This window comes from Perna viridis, chromosome 14 (genome assembly GCF_037379345.1).
Source record: "Perna viridis isolate PV_CMFRI_1.1 ecotype Kerala chromosome 14, ASM3737934v1, whole genome shotgun sequence".
NCBI lineage: Eukaryota > Metazoa > Mollusca > Bivalvia > Mytilida > Mytilidae > Perna > Perna viridis.
Window position 1 is genome coordinate 14,083,331 of NC_142458.1, and position 15,312 is coordinate 14,098,642.

General features: G+C 32.4%; 1 protein-coding gene across 6 annotated transcripts in view; it reads right to left on the reverse strand.

The window, feature by feature from the left end:
• LOC148598313 (uncharacterized) overlaps positions 1–15,312 on the reverse strand; it is a 102,645-nt gene that overhangs the window by 17,322 nt on the left and 70,011 nt on the right. For 4 of the 6 annotated variants that reach the window (XM_088561201.1, XM_088561198.1, XM_088561200.1 and 1 more), the window contains exons 6-10: positions 8,330–8,500; positions 6,858–6,977; positions 5,584–5,700; positions 4,692–4,793; positions 1,084–2,064 (exon numbers count right to left, since the gene is read on the reverse strand). In XM_088561201.1, the coding sequence (XP_088417327.1) occupies positions 1,084–2,064; positions 4,692–4,793; positions 5,584–5,700; positions 6,858–6,977; positions 8,330–8,500 (1,491 nt within the window). The remainder of the gene's footprint in view (positions 1–1,083; positions 2,065–4,691; positions 4,794–5,583; positions 5,701–6,857; positions 6,978–8,329; positions 8,501–15,312) is intronic. The other 2 variants (XM_088561203.1, XM_088561202.1) reach the window with 1 other exon arrangement.

Below are 15,312 nucleotides of genomic sequence, written 5' to 3' on the forward strand. Positions count from 1 at the left end.
ATTGGATCTAAACTAGAAACATAACAAATATTTATCTAAAAAAAGAAAGAATAATAAATTCAAAGTATAAAATGTTTAGATCACAAAAGAAATTAAAGATGTTTAAATGCAGACTACATATGAACTTATTATATAAAATAAGTTCTAATATTATGAGAATCATAGATTTGCGTGATATTTTTAATTTAAAAAAATGTGTTTTCCAAATACAATAGGCGATTGAAAAGGCCTAACAGATATAACAGTAAACTACATTGTTATACAAACGAGGAAAATCCATTATCTCAGACAGCCGAGGACATAAATATATAAAGCCTCTAAGCGACTTTAGGATGTAGATCTATGGTAAGGGACGCAACTATTACGAATCATTTGAACGTTTGTATTCAGCATTTCACATCAATTTTACGTAAGTACCAAAGTAACTTGGATTGATTTCATTCTGTTTCAAATGAAAGGTTTGGAGAAATTGAATGTGATACAAACATATCACTGTTATGATCATAACCCTAGGTCTACCTCCAGAAATAGGTTCACATGCAAATTTATTCTGCCATATATAATAGGAAATGTTTTACAGTAATTCTGTCTTCACCGAGCCCCTTTTGTTCGCGTCAAACAGGTGTTCTATTTACAAAGGTTTAAATACAATCCAAGTGATAAATAGAGACACAAAAATGTCTGGATCAGCTAGGTTTTTGGGTAATTTAGGGTTAGATTTAGACAGGTTACATTTAACTTCATTTTTACCCTGACTGATTATGGTTATTATCTTACTGTCCACCTTAGTTAACAAATATATAAATGTTGTAATGGTGGTCCATCAGCTCACATTCCAACTAAGAAGAAAAGCTCCAAATTACAAATTCAATATTGCCAAAATACAAATAAATTTCTCAAACACGAAGCTAGTTCGGACTGAAATCACATTCCACGATATCGCATGCCTATATCAAGCATTTGTCAAAATATCAAGTGGCTGTGATAGCGGAAAATTTGTGGACAGACAGAGACAGAGAGAACAATTACTATATCCCCTAAAACAGGGATATAATAGACCTTTACTGTGACTACTACACGTACCTGGTTTTTAAGTCTTTCTAGGTCTGATGCCATTTTATCATTGTTGCTCATTTCTGTAGTTAGCTGTCTAATTGTTATTGTGAGTTCGTCTTGCAATTTTAACTTTTCGTTTTTTAACGTCCGAATATTCGCGTCATGTTCAACTTTCATAATCCTTATGTCATGTTGTAATTTTTCTTTCATTTCTAAGTACTTGTGAGCTTCTTTCCTTAGAAGTTGAGCAGCCTGACTTTCCTTCTTATCAGCGGTCGACTCATACATTGTTATTTTCTCCCTTGTTACTGAGAGTTCTTGTCCAAGTGTAGAACGGTCTTTATTCCATAGCACCATAGCTTCACTTAGGGCTTGTTTTGTTTTCTCCATTTCACTTTGAAGTGTGTTATTGTCAGTATGGACTTTTCCTATGCTAAAAGCCATGTCTTCAAGTTCACGTTTCAGTCTTTCGTTCTCTTGTTGAACATTTGATTCTTTTGATTTATCTTCGTAATCAGCAAGTCGTTCTTCTAGCTCTTTTATTTTCTCCTCTTTTGCTTTAATTTGCGTTGCATTATCCGTCATTTCGTTTGTCAAATAATTGATCTCTTCTTGTTGTTCATCTGAACCCATATTCAAATGTTGCAGAATTTCATCCTTTTCTTTTAACCTTTCGTCTCGACTTCGAATACTCTCGTTAAGTTCTCGTATATCATTATCCTTTTGCGAGATTTGATCAAGAAGCTGCTGCATATCGTCTTCTCTTTGTTTAATTATATCCTCGTGTTCCTGAATAATTTCATCTTTCCTTTCTATCACAGTTTGTTTCTCCTTAATTGTGTTCGCATATTCCTTGTTCATCTTCAATACTTTTTCTTCCCTCAACTGATATCCATTTGATGCCTCTCGGAGTTGATCACAAAGCTCATTCAAGCGAACTAATTCATCTTCCAATTCTTGTTTTTCTTTCTCTGTTGCCGAGTTCTTTGACTTCCAAATATCGTTTGCCTTCAATATAAAACTTGTTTGTTTACATTCGTTCATATTTTTTCTAACTTGAACATATGGACCACATAAAGCATTTTATACACACATAAAAAGAAAATCAAAATATGGCTATGTAAATCAGTCGTTTGTCTCTTGAATAAACGTTACGGGAAAAAATGAAAACATTCACACGGCTTCAACTGAATCTTGAAATGAAGTCATAAAATGCTCAATTCATTTTGAAAACCTGGAACAATAAGAGGCGGTAGTCTGCCACCATGCATAGTTCATCAAGAATCATACAATACATAATTAATTTAACGGAAGGAAATACGAAGTACAAGACATGCGTCCGAAAATGTATTTCTTTGTTACGGAATACTGTTTTGTTTACATTTTTTTTTTCATTTTCCATAACACGATAAAACAGCAATTTGTACAATGTTATGCATTATATAACTTTATTAGAATCGATGTTGGAAAGAAAATTACAAACGCCCAAACATGAAAGGCGGTTACAGACAATTTATAAAAAAGTATTACTCTGCAAATCTTCAAAGAGAAGATTAACAAAGGCCAAGTTTAATCTGAATAGTAAAAAAAATGGGCATGATACAATTTATCTACAATATCCGTCTTGTGTGTAATGTTGTAGTGTTTGGTTGTTTTTATTGTACTACCTTAATTGGCACGAATTCCTGATACATTTTCTCCAGATAAATACACGACAAATAATATTAAACTGTGAGTATTGACGTTTGAAATACAGTTCTATCTGAAAATTAAGCAGGTGGAATTTCATCTACAATTCTATATTAAGTAGCTGTCTTTGTAAGAATCATGCAAATTTTGCTAAACCCCAAAATACGATATACATCTTCAGTTTTGGGATTAAGTTGCAATATGGGTATATTTGATAAACTGCACATTTTTTCATTACAATCTGTCTTCTCTTAGGAGATAATTCGCATTGAAAATTTAATAGTTTCTATTAAGTATTACAATGTCATTTACAGCGTTATCTCCCTTAATTTAGAATAATTCAGTACCTTCTATATGATTTACATCTCTTATGTACAAGTATTTGTAAGAATCAAGTAAAATGGGAAAAATCAAATGTGGCAATGAAATATCATTGGAAGATACGTAGGTATTGTTCAATAGAATCTTCGAAAATGAGGTTTGTGGCAAAGTTATCTGCGATTGAAATGTTCATTTTTAGTGAATTTCAAAGACATTGTAACTCAATGGAGTATGCAAAGGAAAATCTTGTCTGTGTTCCTTGATTCTGATGGTACAAACAGTCAAATTATACTATCAAAATGATGGGTTTTTTTTCATACCATATTTCACCGACCGCCTGATTTTTACAGGGACTGACACTTGAGATCAAGGTTTCTATTAAAAGCGACATGTAAATATCTGTGTATTTAACATTTTCAATAAAATAATAATAAGATAAAATAAAAAATAAAATTTTTTACGCATTCCAACCATGAATCACATTTTGCATGATTCTTATCTGAAGTTCTACTAAAAAGCAGCCGAGATGTGTTAAATAGACCTTTTTTAAAATTCTGCAACCTAGTTTTCCCTTAAATTTTGTGTTATATATGATGATTGTTGACGAGTTATAAAGAGTATTCAAGATAACTAAGATTTAGCGGAAATCAAAAGAATGCAATCCGGAGAGAGAGGGTATTCAATGACACACGCAATCCCTTCTCTCCAACAATTGGTAAAGTCTTATTTATGCATTATGAAACCCCGAACGTCATTCATATGCAAAAAGAGGGTCGCAATGACATAATATGATTAAAAAAGGTTTGATTGGTTTTTCGAACTCCTGTCATGTTTCATTAATTTTACGGATGGGAAGATAACACTATTTTTTTGTCGAAACAATTCCAGGTTTCCCATCAAAAAGCCAAGACAGTCACAATATGGAAAAGCAAAAATGCACAATGATACTATATGATAAAGAATAATGTAAAGATTGATTAAATACTTTCTTTTCACTGTTTCAAAGAAATTGCTGAAAAAAACCTTGGAACGGACGGACGGACGGACGGCATGAACAAAACAACCTTCAAACGTGGGGGTTGATAAATATTTAGTGCAAAATATATGTCTTCTCTACATTTGGAATAATCTTAAAGGGAAAAAGAATATAGCCATTAAAAGAGAATAATGAATCTCTGATATTTGAATAAAGATATATGTGAAAGGATCAGAATTACGTATTTACTGTGAAAGAGTAATCAAGGGAACCAAGGTTATAGCGGTATTCAAAAGAATGTAATCCAGGGACAAAGACCAGACATGGAAAACAGACATACACAATTAAGAACATAAAGTAAATAAAATCATACATACAAAGTAGCAAAAGTAAATGAGCAACTTGGACTCCATTAAAAACTGGGAGCATGGACCAGGTGCACCGGTAGGGTAAGCGTCCTCTGCTTTTCTAAATGTGATTAAATATGCAATTTATGATGGCCGTACGCAAAAAAATTATTTCAGAAAATAAATAGAAATCTAAACATATTTTCCAACATGGACCACATGAATGTCTGTGAGGTTATTAAATAAGGTTTGAGATTAAGATATACTATAAATTTTAATTAAAGTAAGTTAATGGTACTTACCTCCTCAAGTCTTGCTTCTAGACTTGTTACACGTTGACGGAAGAATTCAGTGTCATTCGGTTTTTTGTCTGAAGTCTCCGTTTCATTGTCTAGAAGTTCATCCTAAAAGTATATACTTTGATTAAAACATTTTATTGAGGTTATGTATTCGATTCCGAATCAGTTCCTCGAAGAAAAAACGTTTGTGTTACTATTTGCGACAAAAAGAGAGTGAGACAGAAACACATAAAATGATTACAACCAATAGAAGAAAGTTATGATAGCAATCCAATTACGTTTTATGCTTTTATTATTATTTTTCAAAGCATGCAGTTAATAAAATCAATGCAATTAAGAGAAGTCGTAGAGTTTGATAGTGTTATCAATATGGTCACTGCCATGCTAGATATAAAACTGAATATTAAGTTACAGATGGCTATTTATTTTACATGGAATAAAATTAGGTAAAAAGTGGCACGAATTTCATTTTAATCTATTTGATCACATGACAAAATAAGTACAATTACTCGAAAGAAATAGACAAAATTAGTAAAATCTGAAACATGCATTCAATCAAACCACCGATCTGACAATATTGTTTCAGCATTTTCTATTTGAAATGACTGCTATTTGATTTTGACTGAGTAATCTGCCCCTGAAATGTTTATTTACAATGCATTTCGATTACCCTCTGTTACCGGCTATAGCTTTTAACACAGTTCTGAAAAAGTTATTTTGCGCCATATGTTTTGCTGGAAAATTCATATCCAAACATTTACAAGCAAAACCTGATGCAAAACCAACTAAATGAACAAAAATAAAATCAAGCATTCACAACAAATTGGTGCAGATGAATAAAAACGAAAGAGTAATAACGTCTTTATTGGAAAGGAATTGAAATTTCAATACACACTCCTGATCCCACTGAAAGGACTGTATCGAGGCTTCCAGAGTGTGTTCCGAGTGACAGGACGGTGTCTATGCTACCAGAGGGCGTTGTCGCTCCATCTTCATCATCGTCTGATCCAGGCTGATAAAAGGTTATTTCAATATATTATTTAAAGTAAAATCGGGTATACATATGATATTTTAATCTTTTCTACCGAGGACTAATCCCAGACCATTCAGAAGTTACACACCACATGTATACAGGTAGAAAAAGTCATTGAAACAAAGTTCTTGATTATCAATTAAATCGTCTACGTTTTTTATATCCATAATGATAAAAGGAATTAAACAATCACAAAAAATAAGAAAAAAGTCAAAACATTTTTAAACAAAAAAAATGTTCCATGAATTGTATTACAAGATTACGATAGCAGTGATAGTATAATACAAACATAAAAAAACAAGAGGTTCTTACACCATTTAATATCGAATACAATATTTGCCTTTATCAACATGGGTCTCTGAAATTAAAATTCGAGTAAACCTCACTTTCGATGATACGTTTCCGCTTCCATAATGCATCAAAAATGATAAGTATACAATTGCACTCAACGAAAAAAGTGACAGCTACTTGGTACACGGGTGAAGCAATAAGCATAAACTCTGTACAAAGAGACAGTAATTAAAGGAGAAGGATTCTATAATTAGTGTTGATTGAGGTAATTAGTTAAGTTTGTAGGGTATCACTTTACATACTCTACAACATAAAAGAAGGAAATGCGTTCAAAGTTCTTGAAATTTGGATGTTTTACAATTTTTCGCATTTATTTGGAGATTAACTGTATACAACTTCATTTTGCATAGTTTATTTAGAGATTAACTGTATACAACTTCATGTACTTCGTGCCGTTGAATATTATGTGAATTATTTTGTACGGAATTATGCATTGTCTTTTATGATTTCTTTCTAGCTTGAGTTATCTCCCTTTAAAGTAATAACGATTTAATTGTGGAGAGGTATACTGATTGTTTAACGTCTTATATGATATCTTGAAAAAAAACGCTCATCTTTATTACTATATCAGTATAAAGTTTTTTTTCCTTATTTTATTGTGTCCGATTTCTGATAAATCGTCTTCGAATAAGTATGTGCATGAACATGTTCCTCAAATGCACTTTATAAGCACTGAGGCGATTAATGGAGTTGACCAAATGATCAAAGTTAAGTGAGTGCTTTTGTTGGACTAGTATAAAATGTATGAATGTGTGTGTATGTGTGGTCATTGTAGAATGACTTACTTGGTTTGTCCAAAATGAATTCTTCAGTTTCTTATTTTCATCTTCCAGGTTAACAATTCTTTCCTTCAAACCATGAATTTGATCACTTGCTATTCTCAAGTGTTTCTTTGTTTCTAAAAGCTATGAACAAAAGTTTGAAATAAATTCCAATCAAGGTTACTTTAATGACAGTCAGACATCTTGAGTCAGTCTCAGTAAGAATAAGGCAGTGGGTGAAACATTGTATAAAACAAAAACACCATTTAGAAAGTTTTATCTGAGTATCTGAAAATTTCTGAGCCAATACAGCAATACATGAATCAATAATGATCCTTTCAGATAGAGAAAGTATCTTTGAGTAAAATTATATTGTCAGATCGGTTGGTTTTTGACATGCATCTTTCTGATTTTGTTCACATTTTGTCTGATTCTTACAAAAAACTGACACATTCAGTTACAGTCACAAGTTAGTGCTTGTTTTACGGGTACAAAACACAATATTCGTTTAATCCTAGCAGTGGTTGGCCAAACATTCAACTTACTTTTTGAGATTTTTTTGTGTATCCATCTGCACCATAAGAACTAATTTATTCAACATGTCATAGTTTTCCTTTCGTCTACCCAGGGCTTGACATTTCATGCGCAAATCGGCTGGTGTTTCTTAAAAAAGCAAAGGACGCATACACTTCCGGTGCACTTGGTCCATACTTACAGTTTTTATTGAAGTTGCTTATTCACATTTGTTGTGTTGTAGGTATTATTTTGGTTATTTTATGTTTTTCGTTGTGTTTGTCTGTTTTCCATGTCTGGTCTTTGTCCTGAATTACATTCTTTTAATTTCCGCTAGATTCTTTGATTACTGTGCGTTACATGGAAAAATTCCTCGTCCTATTTCTTGTATAGTTTTTTCGTATGCCTTTTTATTTCGAGCTTACATGTAACCCTAGCACTACCCACAAAATGAAAATGTTTAAAACTTCCTAGTTTTAAGACAGCACACATGTGAGAAATGGATTTGATCAGATGGTAATTATAAACATCACTAATTAACGAATTCAGTTTTGAAATGAAATTCTGATAAACCTTTCATCTTCTTCTTCTTCTTCTTAAGTTTTATTTAAAAAAAGTTGTAGTTTAATTCATAACTGCACAGGAACTCCTAAGGTTTGAATTAATTTCAACATGTGAGTTTCAGTTAGAATATTATAACCATAACATCATTTTCCTACACAGATTAGCATTTTCAGAAAACCATACATCCATCTCCCATCAAAATTAACAAATGCAGAGCAATAACTAATGCAAAGTACCAATTCCATACACAATTTATATGATTTTTATCTTGAATGGCAAATTAAGACAAGTTATGTGAAAGTCAAAATGATATTAAAATGTGACCATGGAGCCATGATACACAACGAATTTACTTTTTAACAATTTATGTGTATTTATTAATATTGACAGTTACCACACTTTCAAATATAGCAACTTACGTCACTCTGGAGAATTTCTTTCTCTCGTTCGTGGAGTTTAGCGTCGTCCGACATGGCTGAAGAAAGCGTTTCCGTGGAAACCAGGGCAAGTTTCTTCTCAGTCGCGGCCAGCTTTTGTCTTTCCTCTGCAAGTATCCGTTCAAGGCAGTGGACTCTTTTACGAAATTGACCCTACAACAACAGTAAGAGAATAGTATTTGTCGTCATATGGCAACACTTGCCGAATCCATAAATTTGTATTAACACATAAAGTAAGATTACAAAACAAACTCGCTTCGGATTTGTGAATTTACGACAAAGTAATACTAGTATATCAACAAAAGAGACAACTCATGTGTTCAAAACTCATTGAATTAGATCACCTTAGACAACATGTATTGCGTGCAATGGTTATTGTTTTATTATTATATAATTCATACTACTGTGAAATAGGGAAAAATGTGCAATTTTAAAACTTCAATTTTGCCAGTTTAAAAGTTGAAACAGCTATTTATTTGTATTCTTTGTAATACTAAAACCATTGCAATAATATCTAAATGTTCAGTTCCAATGATGTAAACTGTAATACCATGCTATATCAAGATATCTACAAATACACCAGAGTGTAACTAAATGACCTTTAGCAAAGGATGAAAACATTTCTTGCATTTGTTAATTGGCACATGTTAATTAGAAGTAACCTCAATTAACCAGTCAGAACTAACACCGCCCGCTTTCTAGACAGTTTCATCTTGCTTCAGTACGGTAACTAGGTAACAATGATTAAACATTTAAGAGAACATGACATTTTTTTTTCATTTTGAACTTGTTGTAGTCTTTATTCTTTGAAACACTCAACGAAAATATTTTGGTATTCAAATGAACGAGATTTTGTTTCATTCGTTTTGACAGCCTTAATTGCATTGTTCCTTCTTCTATATATTTCATACAGAAATCTGTTCATTGTTTATGCAGATACTTGGAACAGAATAATGTATACCGGAAAAATTCCCAACCTGTTTTTTTGTTCGCTGTTTCTGTGATAAATCTATTTTCGTGTAGTTTCAAATTAGCGATTTCCCCCTAATTATAGCATTCTGTTCTTCGAAAAGAAAATTTTTTTCAGTATTATTTAAAATGTGTAATACATAAACGAACAACGAATATAAATAGAGACAGAGTTTGTAAATGTTGTGAAATGTCAAAATCGGTATTGATGCACAATAAATATAAGAGAAAAAAAATATATTAATAACAAGGAAGGTATACTATCCGCTTTGACGTCAACTAGTACACCTTTGCAGTCAGCCTAACCGTTACTGTGCATTGCAGAAAGCAAAGAGTTACCGATGTACAATCAATGTGAGGGAAAAGACAAATATATTTATTCCATGGAAGATACAATATTCGCCCATTAATCAGCAGTCACCTTAAGAACTTTCATACATTGCCAAAAGCATTATAATATCTAAGACAACTTTCAGTAACCACGTCACTATGTAAACCAAGCTGTACGTTTTATTCCTTATTTTAATTAACTTCAAGAACTCAAAATGGAGAGTTACAAAAATCAAAACAAGTACAAAAAGTAGTATCATCCATCTTTGCATACATTATACAGATACTACAAGGTACATTCACAACTATGTAATGAAAGGTATGTTTTCGCTTGCTTGCTAATTGGTAACGAAAATAAACATCTTTCCCTTTGATGTGACAAATCTGCTAGAGCTAATATTCTCATTAAGTTGTTTTGTAGCATACACTTCAGTAGGTTTTTTTTTATTATTTTTTTTTTATTTTTCATGTAGATGCTGATATATGGGTTAAAGGGGTGCTGTAAATGACATATATTTGCTATACATTGTGCATAAAACTTTGCTTTATTGAATAAAGAGCTTGACATTAACGATACTCTTAATGTAATCGTAATTCTGCTTCCCGTTTGGTCTAATACTAATGAATTAGTGGCACTTGAAAAGATGCATCATAAATTGATATCGTGTTTTATTTGTTATTTGTCTTATAATGAAATGTTGAAAATTATAGGAAAAACGAACAAAATTATACTTCGTCGTCTATGTTTTTTACAGAAAGAATTAGTCTATCGCCTATCCTGTTGATATACCCAAAGACCTAGGGGATAGATGAAGCAATCAAAGTATCTTGAAAATCTTGGACTTATTTAAGTAGATTTATTTTTTTCTGATTAAAGTCGTTACTTGTTCAATGTGCAATATAGTTCAAATTACAATTCCATACTCGTTTGGTTATGATGCATTTTTTATTAGAAAACTAATTTGTTGCATGGTTAAGTCATTATAGTTTCTATTTTTTACTTTCTCCCCTCTTTCGAACCTTGTGAGTCCGAAATGGTAATTTAATTCAATTGATATAAATTGAAATCTGAATAAGTTTCAGATTTTCATGTAATCTGTGTGTGTTACAGGTGGGGTAACAGTTACAGATGTTTTTACCTTTTTACCTTCACATTTAATAGTATATTGGGAATAGTGTAGTGGAAATTTACAGGAGAAAGAGATAAACGATTACAACGAATCTTTATGTTCAACATTCATTTATTATTTAAATAAAACACAAATTTAAATGTCGAAAAAAATTAGAAACAACAAAACATTATTTGATAATGCTATGATACAATAATTTATATAGCCTAGTCAATTCTATGGAAAAAAGAAGGATTTTTTTTTTTGTGTGTACACGAGTATAGTTTATTCCATTAAAAGAACTGTATGTTTCTTTTGTAAGCTAGAACGTAAGGTCTTTAATATATTAATTATCGACAAATTAGTATTATAGCCTATGGCAAACATGACGTGACAGGAGTTGTTTATGTATGTAAACCCCTACTCGTACAGGAAGTTGATATTGGACAGTACAAAATATTGATTACAAGGTTTATCCCATCTATAAATAAGGGTAACAACAAAATTACTGAGCACTTATCTGACCAATAATCAAGTCCAGTCCAAAATAAATCTGACAAAATAGGTATTAAAATACCGGAGCAGCTGATACTGCAATGGTCCTGACTTGGTTCAGGCACTACAAACGATATGGGTGGGTTGAATCTAGGTTTTACAGCGCGCTAAACCTCCTTCGTCCATTGCGGCGTGAAAATAACAGCGGTGATTAAATAGCATTTGCATGCCATTGCGTCATAATCTGTAAATCAGCGGTCACATCAGCGCAAAGAAGAATTTACAAAATAAAACAATCATGACTCATTATTTTAGAAGAAACTGAGTATTTTCAACAAGTCATACACGAAATTTGAAATCAAGTTATTCTACCCATTCATTGGGAGTTTATGTTATGGCCATATTTTCTCTATAAATTGATACAGTGGAAAACGGCAAAGTCCCAAAGGACAAGAAGTTGATATCGTACAGCATACCAAATCGCTTATAGTTTGTAACAATGACTTGCATTATAAGAATAAAGAATGAATACTAGCAAAACAGTATTTGTAATAACTCAAAAAAATCAAAATTTTGTTTATTTCTTCATTTTTTTTTTTTTTTGGCAGGTAAACAACAAAAAGTTCGATAATGCATTAGATCGTAATTTGTACAATTGTTGTGCGTGTTTTACTCTTAACCACAAAGATCGTTGTGTATGTCTGTTTTCCATGTTTGGTCTTTGTCCCTGAATTACCTTCTTATGATAAGGGCTATCACTTTTGTTCCCTCCCTGTTTTTGTGCGTAAACCAGAAAAATGCTTGGTCATTGCCTTTTTTCACCTCTAATTCCGAAACAGTTCAAATCAGTTCCTCGAATATTAATCCCATCCAGCCTTTTGTGTGGTATTTCACTTTGAGATACAATTTCATTGGAACCAATAAATGTTCTCTAAAGTTTGTACCTGAAAACCAAATTGTTTACAGGAAAGGACGACAGCGCGATACCAATTTACGACCTGAATGTGTGGAATCGTATAAAAAAACTCTTTAAGATTAGTAAATTTGATTAGGTCAAATTGCCATATAAATGAAATTCGGCTTTCATATTAAAATATTTAAAAGCTTTTTCCTACGTTATAATTTCAGCTGTTGTGGTTTCCAGCAGATCAGTGAAATCTTTACTTCAATAAGCATCGGAGGAAGTTGTTGCGCAGAAAGATGTTCTACAAAAGTCAAAAACAAGACAAACGTCTTACCACAAAACTTTAACGCCGTATCGGTAGGTAGATTATGATTTGTTTTCTATTTATGAATTTTGTTTCATCATATTATTTGCGTTAACATTATAAACCAAACGTAACTCACTCAAGATAGGTCTTCCCGAGACCCTAGAAGTTGAAAGCTTTAGCCTGTTCACTAATTGATGACAAAGTAAATATTCTATTGTTGTTAAAAACCATGAATATTTTCCTGCTTTATTTCATCACTCAATCTTTAATTCTGTTTTGTTTGCCTATCTTTAAAATGAATTTCAGGCATTGATATTTCATATTCGCCTATCGATGAACCAATAAAAGTGACGTTTCCAGTTTTTGTCTGTAATGTCCCATTGTGACAGAAACATATACCATTCATCATAAAGACTGCCATGTCCCCATCGATAACCAGGAATAGACAAAACAAGTGTTCAATAAAATACGGCAGACAGAACACAACCAAAACAAACAAAAAACAAAAAAAAAACTGCATACTTGGGCACTATCTGATTACAGGAAAAAAAACAGATTCGGTTTTATTATCCAGTTTTGTTTAATAGCATTTGAAATCAAATGCAAAATTTCAAAAAATAATTAATTTTAATTTTAATCACATGTAATTGAAACATGAAACAAGAGCATCAGTTTCACTTAGACATCCAGCTAAGGATGTAAAGTTCTTTGAATTGGTTTAAGAAAATAAAAACTTTAAAATTTTGCAAAATGTATAGTCCTTTTATAGCAAGTGTAAATCAATTTATTTTATCGCTCATACAAAACTACGACTTTTGATTAAACGTATAAAACCTGAAGTTCAAAACTAGCTCAATGTATGCTCTAAAGCTTTTTTTTCCTTCTACGTCTCACGAATGTACTTTCCTGTACAACTACAAAAACAGCTACAGAGAAAAAAGCAACTCCCTTTAACGTAACGATAGTAAACACATAATTCTCCCTTTGATGTATAACGCTCGAAAATAGTTTTATATCTAAATTATTACCTGTTTATGAACGTTTATTATACTATAACTTCATTCTTGGAACATTAACTTTTACCTTAATGAAGCATGTTAATGATTATGGTATTTTCACTATGAGAATAATTTACTGAATGCATTTTGTTCAAAGAACTCATAAATCTGCAGATTACAGACTCATTAACAGAATGCAATGCATAGCGCATTGATTAGACATATGTGTTTAAATCTTCCAAGAAACATTGAAGAGTATAATAAGTTATGTTTAGCTTTTGTGCTGTTCTTTTATGTTTTTTGTATTGTTTTTGTGCTTTGTTTGTTTTGTATTTTCATTGAACGTACCGGTCTGATGCAAATAACGCAACTTTAAGGTCCGATCAGGGGAAAGTCCGAGGACAAAACAAACGAAGACGACACTTGACAAATTTGGAAGTTTGAATCGTGGCGATTGTCATATAGTTGTCTTATGACTTAAAACTTATCTCTGCTGCAAATCAAGATCACTAGTAAACGACCATTGCCGAGTTTTCCAACTTTCTGGTTATTACCCTGATATTGCCATTTGTTAAAAGAATTTTTCATTTGACTATTCTTTTGACTACTGCCTAAATTTTATCAGTTCAGCTATTGTTATTACTCTTCGTTTGTCCTTAATTAAATCCTTTTATAAGAAAAAAGGGCGAAGACAGTTAGAAGCCAGAATTATTAAGGAGTAATCAAGCAAACCAAGATTCTAGCGGAATAAAAAGAATGTAATCAAAGACCACACAAATAATAAAGAACATAAAATAACCAAAATAATACATATAAAGTAACAAAAGTAAATGAGCAACTCGGACTCCGATAACAACTGGGAGCATGGAACAGGTGCACCGGTAAGGTACGCGTCCTCTTCTATTCTAGAAACATCCGCCGAGTTGCCCATAAAAAGTCAAGTCCGGGGTAGATGAAAGTGGAAAGGAAAACTATGACACGTTGAACAAAGCAGTGTCCATGGTGCAGATTGATTCACCGTAACAATCCAGAGTTCACGATGACGATTATAATTTCTGTAGTGATGACTTCAATATTGTAGCAACATAACCCTGTTCCAGAAGCCTAATTGTAAGAAGTCTAGCGCAATACAAAAAGGTCTGCGTAGTTACGGCAAGTTCTTGCGTAACGTATGAGTTGTGATATGAAAAATCAATACGCAGGTGCTGAAGGGATGTTGCCATAGATGAAAGGAACACTGACAACACGGAATGAATAATCATCGCATTTGTCTGATAGTTTGGTCAATAGTTTTCCTTTACCATCGATCGCTAAGTGTAGGTCAAGATATGAGGCTGACTTCGACTTCGCAATGTCTGAAGTATTCTTTCTCAAGTTTTTTTTGGTGTAGATGCGATATATTAAATCCCCGAAACAAGGATTGTTTAACGATAATACGTCACCTATATAGCATAAACTGAAGGACTCAAGGGAACTAGTTAAACGACGTTCCTTCTTTTGGATTAGATCAGCTATAACGTCAGCGTCATCAGAGTGGAGGAATAGGTCAGCAAGCAGAGAAGAACAATGTTCTCCCATTAGAATGCCGACCGTTTGTTGAAAAACGCGTCCAGCACAGTGAACAGATATGTTGTCGATCAAAAACTCCATTTTTTAAAAAAGCATCTTCTTCGGTATATTTGGAAGATGATTTGAATATTTTTTAACAAAGTATGAGGAATCTCTATCAAGAACTGCATATTTTTATGTAGGTGTACCGTCTTTTTTGGAGTAACAACGATGTATAATGTTTTTGAGTCGGGATTTTGAGTATGGGGAATAGAAGTATAAAGAGTCTAAAAATCATAGGTTTT